At 42.5% G+C, this 23744-nt stretch overlaps 1 protein-coding gene across 1 annotated transcript in view; it reads left to right on the top strand.

Moving 5' to 3' along the window:
• LOC306934950 (tensin-1-like) overlaps positions 1-23744 on the top strand; it is a gene marked incomplete at its 3' end in the record, with an annotated part of 183677 nt that overhangs the window by 93995 nt on the left and 65938 nt on the right. The window contains exon 3 of the mRNA XM_079517772.1: positions 3031-3068. Coding sequence (XP_079373898.1) covers positions 3031-3068 — 38 coding nt within the window. The remainder of the gene's footprint in view (positions 1-3030; positions 3069-23744) is intronic.

Raw genomic sequence — 23744 nt, 5'->3', positions numbered from 1 at the left:
CAGGAAGAATAACTCATTACATAAGGTGCAGAGTGTTCCAGTCTAAATCGTACAATCTTCTCCTTTATTTGGGAAAAGCCTAGGCTGTGCTTGCTGCTTCAGATCCTCGTCTGGGCTGTGTTTTCATTCTCCGTCTTTTGTTGGGCGGGGGGGGGGGGGGGGGGGCTGCTCTGCGCTGAAAATGTAAGAGTCGCTGGTCCAGGTGCTCTCCCCTGTTGACCCCCATTTGTAGACCCAGTGGGAGTCTGGTCCGAGGGCCCGGGGCGGGAAAGGCGAGGGCAGCCATACAACCCCAACAACGTTGGAACATCATTGAAAAATGCAGCTTCTCTCATCCTGCTGGGATTTACACGTTTTTCCTTATTTTATGTAAAGTTCCTGTCCTCTCTCCGCGAGTGAGGAGTGACCCTTTCAAGTTCATTCAAGTTCTTTGATTGGGATTAAAAAGTCAGTTTTTGTTATCAAAATCTGGAGTTGTGACTTAAAATAATTTGCATAGTGTCTGTATTATATGCACAGAAGTGCCTTTTAACTTTACAGTAGCTATGGTCAAAATGGATCTTTACGGGTCGGTAACTCTGAGAGTGTGCAAATGGAACCAAATGGACCCTAGTTTGGTTCCCTTTGTACACATCTAAATAAACACATTTTATAGTGTGGTTTGTGGTCCCAAAGAAATAAATAAATGGGTCCATGGCCTAATGCATATCAAACCAGGGGTGCTTGGAATAAAAGAGTCGACAATCATAAAATAAATGCCATGGTGACATTCCTTGGATATATAAAGATTAGAAATATAAATGAAATGTGTCACTAGACTTCGTTTTGTTGTGTCTGCACTCTGCAATAACAATGTGGAGGGAAATGTGTCAATCGTATCGTTTTGTCTGAATCTTCTATGGATAAACATCTATCTAAAACACTTCTGTAAGGCTATGTGGTCCGATATGGTGACTCAGAATCTTGAATGTGGGTTTTGCTGAAGTCATCATGTTTTAACAGTGGTCTAGACAGAGAGAGCAGCACAGCTGCTGTTACCCCGTTTTCATCGGTAGGTCCAAGTTTGCACAGAAAAATAATGTATTCCGCCATTGAAACAACAAAGAAAATGATACTGGGTGTCACAGGGTGACACAGAACTGGTCATTAACATTTTATGGACATTCCTTAAGTTAAACAAGCACTTCACCAATTTTCAGCCTCGTCTTCACATAATTAGTCTTGACTAAAATTGCAATTCCCTTCTAATTTTGATGGCTTTTTTGCCTTTATTTGATAGGGTACAGGAATGTGACAGGAAAGGGGGAGAGAGATGGGGGGGAAGACATGAGGCAAAGGCCGACGGGCTCGGGGCTCGGGACTCAAACCCGCGGCACGCCGTCAGGCTGGATTACCGACCTATGTGCCTGGACCGCTCAGCCGCGGCCCAGGCCAGCCTTTCTATTCCTGGAATGATAGCATGCTGAAATAGAAGCCATTGTTCTTGCATTGATAACTCAAGAAAAAAAAAGAAAACATTTTGAAATCATCCTTGAAATGACCTGCCTAGCAATGATGTCACTGGAAGGCAGGCCGGTTTCTGAACGGTCCACAGCCTTCTTCTGTGACAGGCTAGCTAGACAAAAATGATGGCATCTTATAATGAGCATTATTGAGGAGAGGACCAATTATAGAGCACCGAAGTCTGACGTCAATATCGGTAGACGGCGCAAACTTACAGGTTCATGTACTTTTTATTTGCATTTTAATTAAATCCCCATTTTAGATTGCCTCATAATAAGAACTGCGTTTGAAAAATAAACATGTCATCCCGGCCGTTTCACTCCTATAGATTAAGATTAAGATTACATTTTCGCTAGAAACAGACTGTATCAGTGACTGACTGTCGTAAACGATACAGGGCCACCTCCCTGACAATATCGCTGAGACAGTTTGTTTATTTTTGGACCACAATGCTTATATGAGACGGTTTTAAGATGACCCCATGTAATTCTCCATAGAGAAATTACTTCCGTGAACCAGGGCATGAGTGAGTGACGTCTAGGACTCTATGAAGATGGGTTGAAAATGGCTTAAGGGATCCTTTAACCACTTAAATCGCCGCATCCGTATTCTGGGGAAAACATCAGCAGATCTCCAAGCTTACAGCACGTTGCAACGCGGCACGTTGTGAGCTTATAGATCGACTATTCCCAGCATAGATATTTAATGAAGGGTGAAAATGGAACAGACACTAGTATAGAGTCCCGAGGGACTCTATACTAACAACACACAGGTTTTAAGTGGTTACGTGACATAGCATTTTTTTGAAGAAGCGATTTGGATCAGCCGTAGGGCAGATGGATCTGTGCACACTGCAGCAGAATGATGAATAAGACCTTTGATACAGAGCCAATAACCCCAGCAGCAATAAACCTGGGCTGGAAGCATGTTTTTACTTTAGTAACAGCAACAAGATACCACAATATGGGAATTCTCAGTTACAAGTAAAAAGTCCCGTATTCACAATTTGACTTGAGTAAAAGTAGAAAAGCATTTGCATCAAACGATAAGTAAAAGTGTAGCTGATCTAAGTGCTTTGTCTTAGTGCATGTTTAGGATTTATAATAAATTAGTAACTAAAGCTGTCAAATTATTGTAGTTAAAAGTCCTACTGACTCAGATACAGTATGCAGTGAAGTAGAAGTAAAGAAATAAAAATAAATAAAGAGAAAAAGAAAATAAATACTACTTGAGTAAATGTATGTAGTTACTTTCCACCACTGACAGAGCCACTATCCCAGGAGCACAAAGCTTTCCTCTGGGCAGCCTGCACAGAGCAGATGATATTTGACTTTGACCACAGAACAAACACGCTGTGGAATTTGAATGGAGCGCACGCATTTTCATAACCCCTCATCAACTGCTCAATGTCACGCTTCATTATGCATGGAAGTGTTTGAATTTAATATTATTAAAAGTCAAATGTCAATATCTTTTTAGTCACGAACTCACACGTTTCCTCTCTTTTGTTTCTCTCCCTACCTCTAGTGTGTCGAGTAGTCTGCCACAAGAAATGTGAAGTCAAGGTAAGATGGAGTGCAACATGAAATTATAATACTAAATTCACACACTCGTGAAACTGTTGACAGATTTCTCGTGTTGGTAATAATGATAACGTTTCTAAAAGCTGACATAGATTAGGATTTCATGACAGGCCCAATTGGCTGAAATGGTATTTGAAAATCTGCTTAGTCATGGTTTCTGGACCATGCATGGATGGGATCCTAATGGCTTCTGATGGGTACACCTGCAGGATTTAAAGTCGCAGTGTTGTAAGCTGCAGTCTGATGAATAAAACATATTGTTGCAGTCGGGTGGAACTCTTATATCTCCTTGTTTATACTTTTTTAAATTAGTGCCCTCATACGGCAGTGTTGTGCACAAGTAGCGAAACTAGCTGATCTAAAAGCTCATAATAAGTTGCGGTGGTAGCTTGTAGATCGGCTATTTTTGCTAGTTTAGAAATGTGTTGAAAGTGAAAGTGGTTATAAGTGGTCTCTGCCTATTTTATACAAATTGAACCAATTGAAAGGTATTAAGATGAATTTGTGACTAAATCATAACAACACATTGGATCCATTGACAACACCATTCCTGAAAAGTAATGGTTTTGGACATACAGTACAAGGTGTCCACAAGGTGTCCCGCCGACTGCAGCGTTATGTTGATACTGTAGTATACTGTACATCTAGCAGTAGCTGGAGCTAGGTGGTCTCCGTACTCTTCCATTAAACCTGCTTGTTCAGGGGAGATAGTATAGCGATACTAATATCACTGCGTTCATTAGTCTCGTCCCTCTCAGTATTAGATTTGTTTCTGCAATGTCCCGCCCTATATTTGCTATACTGGGCCCTGGTTGGTTATAGCCTGGTTCCAGATGAATCTGGTTGGCTCGTCACCACTTCGGCTGTGAAGTCCTCCCACAATTGAGAGGGGCCAGACTTAATCTGCATGGAGCAATATGCATTGCAAAGGCAGATGAAGGCGACCTATGCGAGGCTAAGGCAGTACTACATGTCAACCAGTAGACGTCCTATGCAACAGGGTATATTTCTTAAATGCTGTCGTTGACAACTATACCTGACATTATCTTTACTAGACCGGTGCCGTGCTACTTGCAAGTTGCAAGTAACAAGTACCCATTGTACCTGTCTGTCTGTGACCCCCTTTTTTATGGAGTTCTGTGTGATGCATGCCCAAATGTGGAGTCCAGGTTAGTCTAGGCTAGTTTATGAGGACGTCATATTGATGATAACATGGTGAGTGACGATCGGTCAGTCCCTTCTCGAGAGACGCTGGTGACAGACTCACTCAAGCAATTTACAGTAGATAGACTGCTGTAGAGTCGGTAACGATGGAAGTTGGAGATCCATGCCAAATATGAAGTGCATTGCCTTATCTCAATGTGTCGTCATGGAATCTACAGATGAGGGGACTTAGGCACAATTAGGTCCACTGCCCAGGGCCTTTTGTGGCAGGTTCTGGACAACCGTGTATCCGACCGACTCAAGGCCGGGGACTGAACTCCCTGTGGTGGTGTGTCAAATGTGAAGTTGGTGGGGCGAACGGTTCTCGAGTTACGTGGATTACAGACGTGTTGTCGGACTAATGACTGTAGGACTGTTGGTATGTCTAATCAACGTACTGTATGCACCCCACGGGCAAGTGCCTTTGACAGCAGACTGATTACACCTCAAAATACATATACATCAATAATAGGATCTATTACATCGCTGTACCCACACTGTAAATAATTTGGTGTTCATATATTTGAACGGGTAAGGACTAGTTATATTAATGCATACATGAGGTGCTCTAAATGTGAATCATCTGTTTCAGTTCATGGGCTTTGAAAGAGGATGTTCTCATGGCAGTGTTAATGAGAAATTGGCAGCAGCATTTTGTTTAATAGTTGACGGTTCTTCAAATGCTTGTGTTATGCCCTTGTTTTAACTCGCTCCACCCTGTGGAAATGAAGGAATGTAGAATTGCTGCAAAAAAAGTCAAACGCTATCATGCAGACTGTTAGGACATATCCCCAAGGAGACAGGGTTGGCAAACAGTGAGAGAGGAAATGATAAACTCTCCCTTTAAAATTCATGGGAGCTTATCAAGAGGAAATATTATGTTTAGATGGAGTGAGCAGGGCCTCTGTACTGTGTGTGTGTGTGTGTGTGTGTGTGTGTGTTTGTGTGTGTGTGTGTGTGTGTGTGCGTGTGCGTGTGCGCGTGCGCGTGCGTGCGCGTGATTATACTTGTGATTATACTTGTGAGGGCCACATGTCCATACAAGAATAGTATAGATTTTGAGAAATAGACATTGTGAGGACAAATGTATGTGTGTGCGTGTGTTGGGGTGGGTGGGTTCCGCATACAAAAATAAAAAGAAGAATCTCTAAACAAGTGCACAGTGTCCTAGAATGTGTTTAGATTGGATGAACTCTTACGTCTCAGAGATCAGCGCTCTGCCTAAAAATAAAAAGTCCTCTGTTAAGGGTCACCCACTTGACCACAATCTCGTTTTGGAACTTAAGAGAGGATGGGCGTATGATTTGTTATAATCCTTTAGTGTCGTGAGAGTGTACAAATTGGAACCAAACAGAGCCAAAAAGGACCCTTGCTTGCGGGGGCAAGCCGGCACATATGTTATGTAAATATGAACGCGCATGCGCACGCACGCACGCACGCACGCACGCACACACACACACACACACACACACACACACACACACACACACACACAGCCTTCATCTGGTAACCATTATTTAAATGGTCCTAAGTTGCCAGCTTTGCCCTCTCCCCTCCAATCGACTCACAACTCAGGAAATGCCATGGGTGCAGGGCAGACTGGAAGGGATTTGTAACTCTGAGAGTGTACAAATAGAACCAAATAGGCCCTTAGGTGGATTTGTATGTATGTACACTCTCAGAGTCAAGTGAAATTAGTCTCCACTCACATGACCTTCCTTGGTTCTGTGAGTGTCATGTTTTCTGTTCATGTCACCTATTATATAATCAGAAAAAGCTCTTGCACATTATGTGGACGCTCAGTGGTGGAAACTAAAGCAACTCAATGCATTTACTTAAATACTGTACTTCAGTACAACTTGGAGGTTTTGTTTTTTACTTTACTTTTTACTGTACTTTCAATTCTACTACATCTCAGAGGCAAATATTTTACTTTTACTTCACCACAATGATTTCACTACAACACTTTAGTTACTATAGTTACTTCGTAGATTTAGATTATTGTTACAAAACACACAAACCACTTCAGCCCTATATACTTTTCGGCCATTTGAAAATAGCCATTCTATAAATTCACAATGTGTCGCAATGCATCCCTCCAGGCTATGGGACGTAGGTCCGTCTCATGCACGACCACATGCACCCATATGCAGAGTGGTTTGTGACAGAGAGACGGCAGCAACGCCAGGGGTATTTTTTCGAACCTGTACACAACCTATATACATGTTTTTGCGTGATGATTAAGTTTAAAACGAGTAATACACTGTCTGAATGTCATCTTGGATGAGATTAAAAACGGAGTATTTCTGTAATCAGATTACCACCTGTGTTTGGAGGACGTGCAGCAATGGGAATCAATGGGGTGAGCTTCATTTTCATTGGCTTTTTTTGGTGTGTATCTCTACTACACGTGACGTCATCACGCAGCACGTTTTTGTTTTTAAAAACACACAAAAATGAGAATTTTCACATTTTTTTTGCATCCATTGTTAGGTATGTCCATATGATGACCACGGATATGGTCTAAACGTGTGAAAAACTTATTTTCCATTTCACTACACCTTTTGTGTACTTTTTCCACCATTTGTGTACTTTTTCCACTGTTGCGATAGATTCAGAACATCAGCCACTCCAATGACCAGCTATGTCCGTCCCTCCCTATGTCTGTCTGTATGTATGTTTAGGGTACCAACAGGTGACAACGTGGCATTGTTGAGCTTCACACTGCATACTGTAGGTGCACGATTTTTCACCACTCACTTCAGACGGGTCTGATTTATTTTTACCCTGCAGTTCATTTTTTTGTTTACCCACCCTTATGGCATAACGTTATGCATACACCTGCATGTGATGTCAATGTCTCTAATAGTCTATAGAACATGTACAGTACACATGCCATATCTGCTTTCACATACACTATCTGTATGTATTGCATACTGTATCTAAGTAAGATGTGGCACCTTGTGGCAGCCACCATCTATGTTTGCTTAGAGCTCTTATGACGTACATTCTTTGCCAGCCAAGTCTATGGACTTTAATGTTTGTTAAGGGCACTAAATGACAGCCTAAGACATCACGTGGCCAGTATAAATACATCTTGTCACTGTTTTATACAATTACTAGTTTTATAAAATATCAAACTGCATTCGTGGAGGACGATGAGGACAGTGTCAGACTGCCACAGTGGGTGCCAACAGTGGGTGCCAATTCACACAAGTGGGATTTGTATTCATGTTGTGTTGTGTTGAAAGGAGCCAGCCACTAAGTGCGAAGATATTGTCCCCCGTCCTGATGTAAACACCATGTGAAAATTGGTGAAATTGGTCAAATGTAGCAAAAATACCAAAACAAGATTTTGAGCTCAACACATTGTCAGTTTAAAGCGTTGTGAGATTGTAGATCAGTTATAAATATAGTCACGATATGTTACCATTGCAGTCAGTCAGTCAGTCAGTCAGTGCCGTCGATTAACATAAAACACCAGAATAAATCAAATAGAAAAAAAAAGTGTACGAGAACCTCTGTCACCTAGCTCCCTTCCATCCCTTCCTTCCCCTCATCTTTCCTCAAAACATCGATATCCATGTCTTTAAAACATGACGTGATGAACCAAGACGTGCATCTCTCACGCTTGTCCAAGACAATTGAACTCCAATGAAATCCAGGGTCGGTTTGACGGTGCGAGAGCAGAAACTTGGAACGGAGAAACTGTATGAAATCACTACTCGACTCATATATTCTCCCGTTATTTATGTGAAAAAATGACTCTCTATCCCCCCATCCGCCCTCCCCATCCCCACCCCTTTTCTTTCCTTCTAAAATCAGAGAGGCATTTCCTTTCCCAAACATTTCTTGCATACGTGTCATATTTTTTGGCAGGATGTAATTCACTCACAGCACCAACAAAAAAAGAAAAAAGAAAACATATGAACGTGACATGGGTGAGCTGGATCCCTATTGCTGTCAATCAGGCTTGTGTGGCTGGTGATACCAGTGGGTCTTAAAGTGGGCTCCGGGGACCCCCAGGGATCCTTGAAGGGGTCCCCAGTAAATAAAGTAAATTAATGATTTATACGTTGGTTATTACAATTTTGCCAATCTATAGCTGGTAGATTGCTGGGAGAACATATTTGAAGAAAATCTGAAAATGTTTTAATAATTTATAATAATAAAATGTATCTTCAATCTTTTGTTATGAGCTCTCTGGCACAAAATCTTTTCCGATTGGGGCCCATGCCCAAATACGTATAAATTTGGGTATCCTTGACATGAAAAGGTTTGAGAACCAGATATAGGGTGCGTTTTCATGAATTATTTATGTCAGGAATCAGACGTCTGCCGCCGATGTTGAATGTTAGGAATCCGACTCTTGATAATAAGTCAAGCTGTGACCTTTTCCACACCGACTCGCTACAGCTATACGTCTCTGTCTAATATCTAGATAAGACCAGCGGCTTGGCCGCGGTGGAACCCAGCCACTGCAAACAAATGGTCACACACTGTACAAATCAATCACTGTGCAAATGTAACAGGGTTAGGGTTAAACATGGGAGGAAACGTGTATGTAACGATTGTGTGTGTGTGTGTGTGTGTGTGTGTGTGTGTGTGTGTGTGTGTGTGTGTGTGTGTGTGTGTGTGTGTGTGTGTGTGTGTGTGTGTGTGTGTGTGTGTGTGTGTGTGTGTGTGTGTGTGTGTGTGTGTGTGTGTGCAGTGGACCCTTACGGGTCAATTTGGTTACACTCTGTGGTTACACACTGTGTAACCATTTGGTTACACTCAAATGCGTGTCCGTGTCGTGTCCGTTGCATGTGTGTGTGTGTGTGTGCACAGTGCATGCATGAGTCACGCAGTGAGAGTGTGTGAGAATGTGTTTGTGTACAGATCTGTCCCCTCGGCTGCGTGTTTGTTCACAGATGGTTGGGAAGGTGCTAGATGTCTTGTCGTAGAATTTCCCCCCTGGTCGATGACAGGACCATGACAGGGCAGGGCCACGGGCCACCGCGGTGACATCATATTCAACAACATTCTTTTTTTCTTTTAACCCAATAAGCCAGGGGTGGGCAATTATTTTTCCCAAGGGGCCAAATGAGAAACCGGCCGGGCCAAAAGGCTGAACTTAATTATGCATAATATCAATTTTATTTCTATATAAAAAGCAGTAAATGGCCATTTATGATGATCATTAAGAGCGCCCCTCATTTCACACGGGTGTGATTTTTTTACTTTCTACTTGCATGCTTGAGACGTTTCCTTTCCCAGTTGAAAACTATGTTTAAGTTACAAGTCATGTAAATACTAGCATTTTATTTTAACAATGAGAACATTAGAACATGTGCCTGCCCTACCGTGTTGTGGAGCCGCATGCTTAGCTGGGCTTCATGGCTATTTGCATTCACCGACGCTGTTGTCACCAATAAATCCAAAAAGCCAACGTTTTCGCATATGAGGGGGGTGAAGGAAGGAAGACTCAATCACAAGGTTCTCAATCACACGCAATTCACGTGCACAGTTGACGTGCAGATTGCATGCAGTGTGAGAATACATGGGGTTCAAAATAAAAGCAATGCGGTTTTAGTCCACCCATATGGTAATGAAAGTATGTTTTATTTTCTAATTATCAAGTAATCTTTCGCGGGCCTGTGTGTGTGTGTGTGTGTGTGTGTGTGTGTGTGTGTGTGTGTGTGTGTGTGTGTGTGTGTGTGTGTGTGTGTGTGTGTGTGTGTGTGTGTGTGTGTGTGTGTGTGTGTGTGTGTGTGTGTGTGTGTGTGTGTGTGTGTGTGTGTGTGTGTGTGTGTGTGTGAGTGGCTGGATGGTAATCGCAAGGTTCCCAGTTTGAACCCGGGCTCCCCCAGAGTTAGTGTCGAAGTGTCCTTGAGCAAGACACTGAACCCCTAATTGCTCCTGATGTGCTGGTGGGTGCCTTGCATGGTTTCCGCCGCCATCGGTGTATGAATGTGTGTGTGAATGGGTGAATGTAATGCACAATCTATGTAAAGCGCCTTGGATAAAGGGCTATATAAATGCACCTTTTGCAGATTTGACCATAGGGCTGGGCAAATATATCGAAGCCCAAACATTTAGAACCTCCCACCGATTTATTCTAGCTAATGTCGGTTAATGGCTTAATCGAAAAGCAGGGTGTTTGATAGTTTTTATTCATCAACAAATCAACACAAAAAAATTCTAATAACTTTTTTTTTATTGACTAAATCGACAATTTCTCTGATTAACCACATAAACCCTATATTATAATTTGTTGTACGGTGTTGTGCAAATAGCAAAACAATAGCCGATCTACAAGCTCACAGAAGGTTTTGAATCCATTCCAAACAGAAAGTGCATTGACCTGCATTGATTGAACAGTCACATGGTACTAAAACAAGGCGACCTTTACATACTCGTATGTTGTCCCCGTTCACATTTCCACTTTCTGCTCTCAAATTCATCACCCTCCTGGAGAGGTTTGTGGGAATCTGCCAGACATAGGGCTGTGAAAACATTGGGGTAAGGTGAAACTCCGGGCTGGCCAAGAGCCCTGTGTCTGCTGATGCTAGATTTAGTCTCGCACATATTCGTCTACAGTAGGAGTCATTCTAGATGTTTTTCATCAGTGCTTCTTCAACTTCGTAGGCATATAACGATAAGATATATTATATTACCTGTAAGACGCCTGAGGGTGCGAAGCGAAAGGGTGAGGTTGCATGCACTGGTCATATATGGAGCATGTCTTGAGTGAGGTTTGATGAGATCAGATCAACATATGGAATGTCAGAACAGGTCAGCTCCATGTGGAGATCTAAGGGTGGCAGTGTCTTGAGTGTACAGGGTTTGATGAGGGCCCAGGTAGGGCCGGGCCTTAATTTTCGGGCCTGTTGAGAACTCTAGTTGTCACCGGCTGCCGGGCGTGGCCGCACAAATAACTTTGGGGCAGGTCCGTCTAGAGTTTAAATGGACGGGTATCAGTCAAAAGGGAGACATCGAAGAGGAAGTATGGATGGGGAAGGATCAACATATGGAATGTCAGAACATATAGGTTCTAACTTTTATTTAACTTCTATTTTCTTCCTTGAAGCTTGAACAAGATTTGTTGTTATCAAAGATATTTAATGATATATAATGTATTTTATTTACATCTTGGCAGGCTTATTCCACAAGAGTTCCTCGTAGCTGGCGATGACGGAATCACTTCATACTGATCATTTTGGCCGTTGAGCGGTGTTACTTTGGACGCTGTGTGTGCCAGCTGCTTGGTCTAGACTCTAGAGACTGTGGGATTGGGCCCAGTTTGAATTCCAATTGCTAAAGTAATAGACTCATAGTGGGAGGCAATGGCAATGTTTTTGGCAGGGTTGAAGCCTTCAGCGATACAAATTGTTTCCTAATATTTGCTTATAGTTACTGTAAGTCAGTCAGTAGTTCACAGTACTTTCACAAACATGGATATACAGAATGATACATGCAATAAACCAAGAACATTGTTATGACGATAAAGGACATCAAAGGACCTTACCAGTGTTTAAAAAATGCAGGTTTAGCCCATTGACTATGACGACTAGGACTGAAATGAAGTTCCCTACTGATTGAATGCTAGAGGCCTTACCTCTAGCGCCACCATTAGGCCACTATTTCCACTTGCACACAGCATATCTCAAAATGGGGTAGGGCTAGGGATCGCAATGAAACTCGCTGCTTCCCAGAACACTGGAATTGTGATCTTCTAGAATCTTGATCATGCTATTCAAGGGAATCAGTGTAGAGGGGAAAAAAGAGGGGACCAAGTACAGACCCCGTTTAAGTGTTTACGCATCAGTCAGGGGTGAGTTAGAATTGAATGGACTGGCGTGGTAATAGCAGTGGTGGAAGTACATTTACTTAAGTACTGTACTTCCAAGTACTGTACTTCCAGTACAAGTTTGAGGTATTTTGACTTTATGTTTTATGTATTTAGTATTTCCCAATTTCAGTACTTTTACTTCTACTCCACTCCATTCTCCATTCTACTACTAGTTACTTTGTAGATTTTGATATTACAAAACATACATTAACCACTTCTATTCAGCCCTATATACATTTTGGGCATTTGCAAATAGCCGATCTACAAGCCTACAATCGTGAGCTTGTAGCTCTGCTAAGGATTTGTATATACATTTGAAAACTTGTGAAATGGAACATTCTGCATACTGAGTACTTTTGCTTTTGGTACTTTAATAAGTTCATATTGATGCGAATACTTTTGTACTTTTACTCATAGTAACTCTGGACTTTTACTTGCAACAGAGTATTTCTATATTAATTGCAGTATTGATACTTTTACTTAAGTAAAACATGCGGGCACTTTTTCCACCACTGGGTACTAGAGCAGTGTGTGTAGACGGAAATCACTGTGTTCCTCTGTTAATGAGCAGCCAGGCCTGAGAAAGCACCGTCGAAGCACGGGTAGAAAGTAACAATGTTGAGGTACTTTTAATTGAGTTCAAAATATTACATTTTTAGTTTTTACTTTCCACCACAATAATTTGACAGATTTAGTTACGTTAAGTTAAGTTGCTGATTTTGATTTGTAATACAATACAATACTCATAATGCGTTTGCTAGTTTTACTTTAAGTTTTTTTAAAAAGTGCTTCTTCCACCACTAATATAGCCACTATAGCCAGTGTTTGTAGACGGAAACGTCAGTGTTGTTTTTCTGTTAATGAGCAGCGAGGCCTGAGAAAGTACATGAACACCGCCTGATCCGGCCCTTTTCTACTCCTTCCCTTGTTTTCCCTCACGTTCCTTCATTCTCCCCTCTGCCGTGATGAAGTATGTTGTTTTAATTTCACCCGTCAACCCGGCCCCATAAATTATTGCAACATACATATTTTTGAAACGGCAAGTGAAAAATAAAATAATAATAAAAATGTTTTTGTGTTTGCGCTGGTCTGCCACTTTGCAGTATAGTCTTCTTTTTTTCCACACAGACCCTTCGTTGCATTTCTCTTGACACAGCCTGGATTCAGAAGGAGAGCTGTGCTCTATTCGTTGTGTCACATTTTGATGTCGAATTCCTTCCAGGCATTGACCATAATATTACGGAGGTCTTCACAAGCCCTTTTTTCAATTCAACAATTATTAATTAATAATTACTTTATTTTTTACTTACATGGGAAAACGTGCAAACCTCACACCCCCGCCGGTGCCCCCTAGCGACACCTGCATCACCGGCCACCGTTCTCTGTGTTACCCCACTGTCATGCTTCCTCTGCTACAGCCGCAACACAACGAACAGTGGCCTATACAATTTTGTGCCTGTCATTCAAAATCCCTATAGGTTGCGTAAACACCTGCCAACGCCTGCCAGTGTACTGTGCACACGCCGTCCAGGGTGCTGCTGCCATGTCAAAACCAACTCTGGGCTGTGTGTGTGTGTGTGTGTGTGTGTGTGCGTGCGTGTTAATATTAACTTTGTGCCCTTCTAAAGCTCATCTGTTAACAATTCCCTCCCAAACAATAACGTCATCCAATTCAAAATTCAAAATGAGCAGATCTACAACCTCACAATCAATACGTTGTGAGCTTGTCTATCTTCTAGTTTTGAGAAAGGTCGAATAGGGTTTATGTGGTTATAGCTTTGATGAGCCCCGTCATCCTTTTTGGATTCGATATGGTGACAGACACGAGGCTGTTCGTTTGGACCGTGGCCGAGACACACAGTCAGACATACAGTGATTCCATTAATGAATAGATAGATACGATTATTACAGCTCCAAGATTTTATTACAGCTCCTGTTTTGTTGCACCAACAAAATGTACTGTGTGTACAGTACATGCAGTTGTCTTGCATCAGCGCTGGCTCTGTTCTTGAAAACATGTATTCCCTTCCCTTCACATTGATAACTGAGTGTTCTCACGCACCATGCAGCAAGCTGCAGCTCATGGCTGACATGCCCTTACCATGGGAGGTGGAAACACAACGCAAACAATCATAAATGTAAACATTGAAGTATTCTTATGGGACATATCAATTATTCCTATGGGAAGTGTCTACATTTTAAAACCCACACGGCTCACAGAGATAAGGATCAACGAGGATGGAATGAAAACTATTTCACAGCATTCGTTTGTTCAGGGGCGACTGTTTGTACAGGGGCTTCTGGCAATTAGTGATAAGTTATGAATGTTTAATTACAATTAGGGATGTCCCGGTCACGTTTTTTTGCTCCCGATCCGATTCCGATCACTTGATTTTGAGCATCTGCCGATACCGATTTTTCCCGGGGCGACTGTGGCTCAGGAGGTAGAGCAGGTCGTCCAATGATCCATGGGTCGGCGGTTCGAAACCCGGCTCCTCGTCTACATGTCGAAGTGTCCTTGGGCAAGACACTGAACCCCAAATTGCTCCCGATGTGCTGGTTGGTACCTTGCAATGAATGAATGTAATGCATCTATGTAAAGCGCCTTGGATAAAGTCGCTATATAAATGCACCATTTACCATTTTCCCGATCCAATATTTATATTTTATAGAACACGTTTATGCCATATCACAATAGTACAATATCCCAAATCACAGACAATGTCCAGTCTAATATCATGATATGGATATAACTACAATGAGATTGAGCTAACAGTTTTGTTTCTCTATGTGTTCAGTTTGGGAAAAGTTATCGTTATGGAGCACTGACTGGTCTGGCTGAGTAAACAGGGACTCTCTGTCAGACCCCCATGTATTTAACACTCGCAGAAAGGTTGTTATTTTGAGAGTGAAATGCCCCACAATCTGAAATGTGTTTTATATGTTTTATTTTGATGCTAACTGTTCACAAGGGGGTGGCTTTACCGTGACTATTGGCACTTCGGTGATGCTTGCAGGACTCTGCTTTGCCTTGTTCCTGAACGCATCACTGTCATGCCAACAATCACGGTAACGCACACCCTCAAGTGTAATATTGCTTACAAAAATTGGCCTTGTTTCGAAAACTAAACATGTCACTTCATCATGACCTTATAATCACGCTCGGCATTCATGACACAAACAGCCGCAGGTTGGGGAATCTCTGAATCTCTAAATCAACATCTCAAGGTGGATTTGACATGCTCCAGTTCAGGATATGGCCATTTGTATTCCATAACCTCACCCTACCATTACCCTAGGCAGGAGGTTTTTGGATGGAACTGCATGCCTTCTAAAGTTTAAACAAGCCGTCATCGTGCAGCTATATGCTTTCACAAATGTCTGACATTTCAGACCCTCCTGTGCAGATTAAAAACACTCAGTGGCCCAGTGAGGGAAATAAGGCATACCATCTACTCCTTGTTATTTACTGCCTCCATGTCGTCCACACATCCAGACACCTGTATCCACACGCGAGAGGTGCTTTTTAAAAAAGGGTGCGTCAAGTTTATGGCTGGCTGGGCTTACTCATCTGGGGAGCAGAGCCGGGATTTATTTGCTATGGCTAGTTACAGTGGCGGTCTGGTAGCCGCTTCACACACAAAGCCTACTCCTCTATCGTTTCAGACAAAAGGAGGTCAGACAAAACAAGATGCAGCATTCTGTGGCTTTACATAGACCAGACCATGACACCTTGCAAAAGTAGCCTCCGGATGTAGTCTGGTGTCGTGGGATATTAATAATACCTGGCACACCTGGCAAGCAAGGTGTGTTTAAAAAAAGAAAGAAAGAAAGAAATGAAAATGATGATGAAAACTTAATCATCACTATTTGTGGGGGAAACAATGTGCACATATTATATTGGAAATATCCCCAAAGATATGTATGTAATTGGCCAGCGATCCCCATCTGACAATATGTTGTTCCAGGGACGTTCGCTCTGAAAGAATCTATATTCAAAGATTTGTGCCACATTGTAACGATTCAAAAAAAATTAGCAGATGAGATCTACAAGCTTGTAGCGTGGCACTCGGTGACGCGCTATGAGCTTGTAGATCTGCTATTTTTCAATAGCTAAAGTATAACATAACGCCCAGAATGGGTTAAGTAAAAAAAATAAAACTGTCCACCACTGGGTATAGCAGCAGCTGTCAGGGTCGTTTGGCCGGCTCCCTTCTTGCGTACCGTTCTGGCGACTTACCTCGGATACCAAACGTTGCCACTGGGGCAGATTTATCACAGGGTTCTGTAATTGGAAAGCTGCGTTGTCGCTGGGAAGTACCAGCAAAGCGTTTTCCCCCCATCTTCTGGAGTTGGCCCGAGTCAGGCCTTCATTCTGGCATGAGAGACAGAGCGGACGTAAGGGATGTCAGTTTTCTGCTTACAATGGCAGACGGAAGAGCTGTAATGGACGGGCGCCTGAGGTTGTTCTGACTCGTACGCTGAAAAATCCCTGAGTGTTCAATTACCTCTATAGTGGTTCTCAAACGTTTTCGTGTCAAGGACCCCCCCCCCCCCACACACACACACACACACACACACACACACACACACACACACACACACACACACACACACACACACACACACACACACACACACAGAGATTTGTGTTAAAGATTTGAAAAATAATTCCAAATCTTCCAAACATTTTTGAAAATGATTGTGAGACTGTATTATCACACATGTCCCATGCAGTCCCACCGCGGTTGTTATTAGGTAAGAGTAGACTAACTAAAAGGGGGGGGGGGGGGAATATGTAGACTATATTATGTTAACTGAACTAACTAAAATAGAAACAAATAAACAATGCAAAAAAACAACCAAAAGTAACGCTACCTAGAACGTAATAGAATTGCAAATAATCATAGTTTTTACCTTAGTTTGTTTGTTTTTTCCACCATGATATCTGATGCCATGCATTCTTTGATTGTACCTTTTTTTAAATTCTATAAATCTAGGCTTTCCTTGAGCTACAGAACCCATAAGGGTCCATTAGGTTGCATTTGTACACTCTCAAGAGGTATACAGACCCGTAATGGTTCATTAGGTTGCGTGTGTACACTCTCAGTTATACATACCCGTAATGGTTCATTAGGTTGCGTATGTACACTCTCAGTTATACAGACCCGTAATGGTTCATTAGGTTGCGTGTGTACACTCTCAGTTATACAGACCCGTACGGGTCCATTTGGACGCCTGTGGTCCCCGGACCCAACGTTGAGAAACAGTGGACTAGACCAGGGCTTTTCAAGCCTTTTCATATCAAGGCCATTCAGTGGGCATTTGAGCCACAGACCACCATTTGATGAGATTTAGCCTCTCAGCCCCAAATCTTTGAATATTTTGTTATTGTTGAATAAGATTTTGTCCACAATTCCATGCTGTATAGAGCGTCGCAGTCCCGCCCCCTACCATGGCCCAGGAAATGAATCCCAATGCATTTTTCCCATAGACATTTCAAAAAGTATTTATTTAAAGATGGTTACGCCGCGGACAAAGCCAATAACAAAAACAATATTTTGGACCAAACAAATAATTACAAAGAAGAAAAACAACAAAAAAAGTGTTGTAACCTGCCGTTTTTTTCTTCTTTCTAATTATCTGTTCGGCCCAAAAAATTGTGTTTGTTGTCATGATTTGTCACGACTCGAGTTGGCTTTGTCCGCGGCGTAAACGTCTTTAAATAAATACTTTCTGAAATGTCTATGAGGAAAATGAACGGAGAATCATTTCCTGGGCCATGGTAGGGGCGGGACTGCGACGCTCTATTGATGTGGTACCATAGATAGGAGAGATAACAGGCAAATGTTGATCAAAATATAAATTATTCTACATTCTCTAATTATTGTGTAGACTTCTTGTAAATTAAGTAATGCAGATGTTTAACAATAATGTAACTCTTGAGAGTGTAAGGGAGGGTCCATTTGGTTTCACGCTCTCAAGAGTTATGTAAGGGATAATATATGGCTAAGTGGTCATTGTCAGGAGATAATTCACCGACAGGGAGTTTAACCACCGAGGCGAAGCCGAGGTGGTTAATCACCCTGAAGGTGAATTATATCCCGAATTATATCCCGACATTATATCTCTTTTGGGTTTTATAAAAAAGCAATGCTTTTGCACACCTACATGTGACAGGTCAGGTGCCTCTCTTTTGGGTTTTGACCCTTAAACAACGTTTGGGGACGACTGGTCTAGACAACATTATCTTGTCGTGACTCAGGGCCGTGATTTTCTTGAGGAGCATCGCAGGGGAATGACTAGAGATAGCATGAGATACCACAGTGCATGACCGCTGTTCTTTTTATAGCCCTCCCAGTGTACAGTACAGTATGAGCCATTGCATAACCTCATCCTATGAAGTTCTCAAAGAGGTCGGCATGGAATTGAATCCCAGTAACAACATTAACTACTTCCTTCCTTTTTTTTCTCTGTGTGACGGTGACCCCGCCGAGAGCGAGCGAGGCGAATGGGGAGAGACGTGTTGGGGTGGGGGGGGGGGGGGGCAGTAGAGGAGAGGCTAACTGCTGTGGAGAAAACACCATGTGCTGAATGGGAAGCAGTGTTGATTTCGTCGACTAAAACTATGATGAGAAATGGTCGTCGACTACCTTCTTTCACTGACAAAAGCTAAATAAAAACTGACTAATACTGAATATATTGACAATTTCATCAACAAATAAAAACTAGACTGACATGTTAGGGAGGGATTACTGAAGAGATCCAGTAGAAGTAAAAGTCAAGTCAAGTCACCTGCACAAGTTTTGTGCAGGTGTCACTCTCCAAAAATAGGCAATACAAGCTCACGTGTTGCAGAGTGACACGTTGTGAGCTTGTAGATCTGCCTACTTTCGGCACACAGCTGAGTATAAATCAGATATTTCAACACCATCACGGCCTGCCAAAATACATTTCTGTCGACTAAATCAACTGTAGAGTTAGTCGACTAAAATCATATGGTATTTAGTCAACTAAAACTAGACTAAGACTAAAACATTTCGTTTTACTCAAAAGACTATGACTAAAACTAGATCAAAATATGCTGTCAAAATCAACACTGTACTGTAGTTCTCAGATACTGAGTTACATCACCTAATCAACATGAGTTAGACTTTAATATATTAGCGGCCCTCACTTCACACGGGTGTGATTGTTTTGTCTCCTACCACCAGACTGGTTGAAATAAAACAGGTTGAGAATGAGAATCACTGAATTAAACTATACTGGGACCCCAATTTACACTGTAATCTCCTATATTAATATCTAAGACTTAGATTCTAAGGTGGCTTTTAGACGAGGATGGTGTTCATAAGAAACGGCAAAATAAAGTATCGTTTGCTGGGGTCCTTTTAGACGAGAAGGGTGTTCTCAGGAGGTGAAAACGCATCAAAGTGAAACCACCTCCCAGAGTGGAAATCTTTGAGAACGCCGTTTTATCCCTTCTCCGTGTAAACAGGCAAAACGGTGAATCCGCAAAACTTATGACATCATGGCTCACGTTGGCTCGCAGCGCATATATTATTACATTGATGCAGAGCCATATAATTATGATATAATGGAGTTCCTGAACAAGCCTCCCTCCTCGCCTACAAAGCGCTGCTCATCAGCGATGTTGAATGTAAAACCATGATGTAAATAAAATGCCTTAATTGTGATAGGTGGCAGCCGCGGCAGCAGCGTTTATGTAGCCTAATGTATTATAAAATATATAACCAATTCCCGTGGCGCACTCTGCCTGCATGCTCTGGGCTGTCTGTCACCACCATCACCCTCCCTGTGAATGAAAATAAAAATCCAGTCCCCTCCCCAGGTGATTAAACAAAAAGGAATCACCCTCCACTATTAACCTATTAATTAACATTACATTTACCTCAGTATTATTTATTCCTAACTTTAAGCTGGTAGCGTTTTTAATATGTGAGAAAATAAAGTGACCGCAAAAATCGCGAAAAACTGTCTGCTCTGAGGCTTGAACTCACGGCCAATGGAGACAATGGTCTCGTAGTCTAACACCTAACACAGCAAGCTATGTAAGTCATTGAAAAGTGGGGGTTGAAGTGGGTACTTGTAGTGTGTGTTGTAGTGTGATTGACACGGGGAACAATGAAACTGTTGCGTGAAGGAGGAGCTGGCTCTTCTTCTTGTGCATAACGTGGGTGACTGGTCTATTTGGCAGCCCGTTACCGCCACCTAGCGATATTATAGCGTTTTCATAAAGTGTGCGTTCTCGTGTAAAGGGTCAATAAAAACTGAGAACGCAACGGGACTTTCCCGTTTTATCTGGAGATGGTCGCCGTCTAAAAGAGGCCCTAAGTCATTTCTACACTCTTAGACTTAGAGACCTGTGAGGGTCCAATTTTGGTTCCATTTGTAGGCTACACTCTTGGGAGTTTCAGACCTGTGAGGGTCCAATTTTGGTTCCATTTGTACACTCTCAGAGTTACAGACCCATAAGGATCCGTTTTGACCACTTGCTGTTCCCACACCTGGCGCTGAGAGCCGTTGATTCAGGGGGAAAAAAGAAGAAAAGAACTGGCCACTGGCTGTGAACTGAAGACAATTGAATTAGCAGTCACAGGGTAGGTCGCACACTACGCACTGTGCCCTGGTCCCCATGCTGACGTGCTTACTCAATTTCCCAAACTCAATGGTCAACAGCCTCATCATCATCATCATCATAATCATTATCAGCACAGGATACATCATACAGTAAGGCTTCTGTTCTGCGGGGTCCTTATCGAATTAGGGACGATGGCCTTGTCTGGGTAATGGCCTGTGATAATCCAGACCATCTCCGGGGGTGACAGAGGTTCACCGTCTCTAAATATTCACTGTCAGAGACGTCACTGTCACTGACGACGGACTGAAACAGCTACGTCTCAGAGGCAAGTTGCACGTTACTTTGTTTACAGATTTAGATGATTCATAATTAATCAAACTTCTTAATCAAAAATAGCAAGCTCACAATGCATTGCAATCCAACTATAAATGTGCCACGCCTCTGTCTGTCTGCGTGCGTGCGTGCGTGCGTGCGTGCGTGCGTGCGTATGTGCGTGTGTGCGTGTGTGTGTGTGTGTGTGTGTGCGGTTGTAACATAACTCGAGTACCGTTTGCCCCACCGACTTCACATTCGACACACGCGTTCCACACCCCCGCAGGGAGTGCAGTGCCAGGCACTGCCAATGGGCCTAATCAGCCAAAATCCTCTCACCTGTGCAATTTCCAGCCTCTGGCTATGCCCGTGGGCCTAATGAGGTAAATTTCCTCTCACCTGTGAAATTTCCAGCCTCTGCCTCAGCCAATTGATTGCACTCTTCAGACAACATGCAGACAAACAAATACAGAGATCTCCATCCATGTGGGACACAGACAGACAGTTAAAAATGGGTGCTATGACAACAGGTATTGATACTACAGAGATCTCCATATACAATATGGGCACAAAGGGGACACAGACAGATAGTTAAAACGGCTAGTTGAAATGGGACATTCTGCATAGTGAATACTTGGGTACATTGAGTACATTTTGATGCCAAAACTGTTGTGCTTTTACTCAAGTAAATGTTGAATTCCGGCACGGATTCCCTGGCATGAGGAGCTCATGGGCGTCAGTGACATTTCACCAGGCACAGGGGAATAACGGCTGTCCTCTGTTGACAAGTTGACAAGGGGTATTATTAGGTTCCCAAGTTGCATCGTTCCCACGTAGGTCGGTAGCTGATGGGCACGTACAGGTCTAGTGATCAATAATTGTAGTACAATAACATGACGTATATTATGAATCTGAAATGAATACCTTTACTTTAGTTACTTTCAAGTATATTCTGATGGTAATCATTTTGTACACTGACATAAGTACGATTTTGAAAGCAGGACTTTTGTAGTATTTGTACACTGTGATATAGATACTGTTACTTTTACAAACTGTAAATAAATGTGTACTTCTTTCACCACTGGACTTTAGTCAGCTGTTGGTAGCACATCTTTTTTTAAATTTAAACTATGATGATGAATGAATGCCCTATTTTATGTAATCTGGCTAGGTGGTCATTGTCGGGAGATAATTCACCGACAGGGAGTTTAACCACCGAGGCGAAGCCGTGGTGGTTAAACTCCCTGAAGGTCCTGCTTCGTCTATTTCTCGCTCAAATGTTTTCAAAAACATTCTTGAGAGCAATGTTTAGCTGTAAATGACATTGTGTGTCACTAGTGTGTGTGTGTTTACATGGCTGTCATGTTGGAAACAGCAGTAAATCAAGCGGGGCGCAGCCGCGCAGCTGGTGCTCAGAGGGTGTTATACAGCGGAGCGGTCATTATCAACACATAACTCACCGCTGAATTCAGTGATTGACCAACAAGTTAGGTGGTCCAGCGGTCCAGTTTGTGTTGTGTTGTCCAGTAGTCCAGGGAAACACTGAAGTAGATCGTCCTCTGTGCTTGAACTCTGTTTATTAGTCATAGCAGTTTACCCAAAGTGCTGATCTGCTGTCTGAAAGCCGAGAGAGATAAATAATCAATGTACATGTCACACAGGCACACCACGAGACTTGTACTCCCAGAGTGTGAACATGTGGCTCTCAAACACACACAAGCACGTGGGCTCCTGAACCTCAACTAAACAAGGTCTCAACAGAGAGCTTTGTTTGTAGAGACGCCAGAAATGACGTTGTTTTCAACTGAAACTCTCAGTTGAAAACGCGTCAGTTGTAGCGGCTGATACACCAATTTAACCGTGGCGCATGGCCATGTATTTAGTAACTGTGTGACAGACAGCACCACGTGCACTGCATAGATACAGCGGAGAAAACAAACAGAAACGCCCAACATTTGACACGATGCAGTAATCGAGAGTCACTGGAAGAGGAATGTCAACAGCGGGCCAAGCTGTGAGGAAAAGGAACGGAGTATGCAAAATGAGTGGCAGGTATTTGTGCAACAAAGGAAATGAACAAATACTACACCAAAGCTATGACACATACCTATAGTATATGCCACTCAACTGCCTTTATACTCTCGGAATGTGAGTATTTTATCAACGGAGGGGTTGCTGAGCATGTTTGCAATCATGCCCCGCCCTGCTGCGCATTCATATGTAACCTGTCCTGCACACCTATTCACAGCCATGATGGGGCTGTCCAGTGTGACCGCAGTCTTAATACTTGTGTAACTCTACCAAATGGTGGTTTGTTTGTTTTATTCATCATTGCCCCCCCCCCCCCCCCCTCCCTTTCCTGGACTGCTTCCTAATTCCTATCCTAATTTCAGTACTTTTACTTCTACTCCACTGCATCTCGAATACAAATATTGTACTTTTACTCCACTTACAATTATTTGGAAACTTTAGTCCCTAGTTACTTTGTCGATTTTGATTATTATTACAAAACACACAGTAACCACTTCAGCCCTTGTTTATACATTGGAGACAACTTGAAGTTGCAATGGGACATTCTGCATAGTGAATACTTGGGTACATTGAGTACATTTTGATGCCAAAACTGTTGTGCTTTTACTCAAGTAAATGTCAAGGCGTCAGTGACATTTCACCACCGGGCACAGGGGAATAACGGCTGTCCTCTGCT

This window comes from Electrona antarctica (assembly GCF_951216825.1).
Source record: "Electrona antarctica genome assembly, chromosome: 13".
Lineage (NCBI taxonomy): Eukaryota > Metazoa > Chordata > Actinopteri > Myctophiformes > Myctophidae > Electrona > Electrona antarctica.
This window is presented reverse-complemented; position numbering and strand designations above follow the sequence as displayed.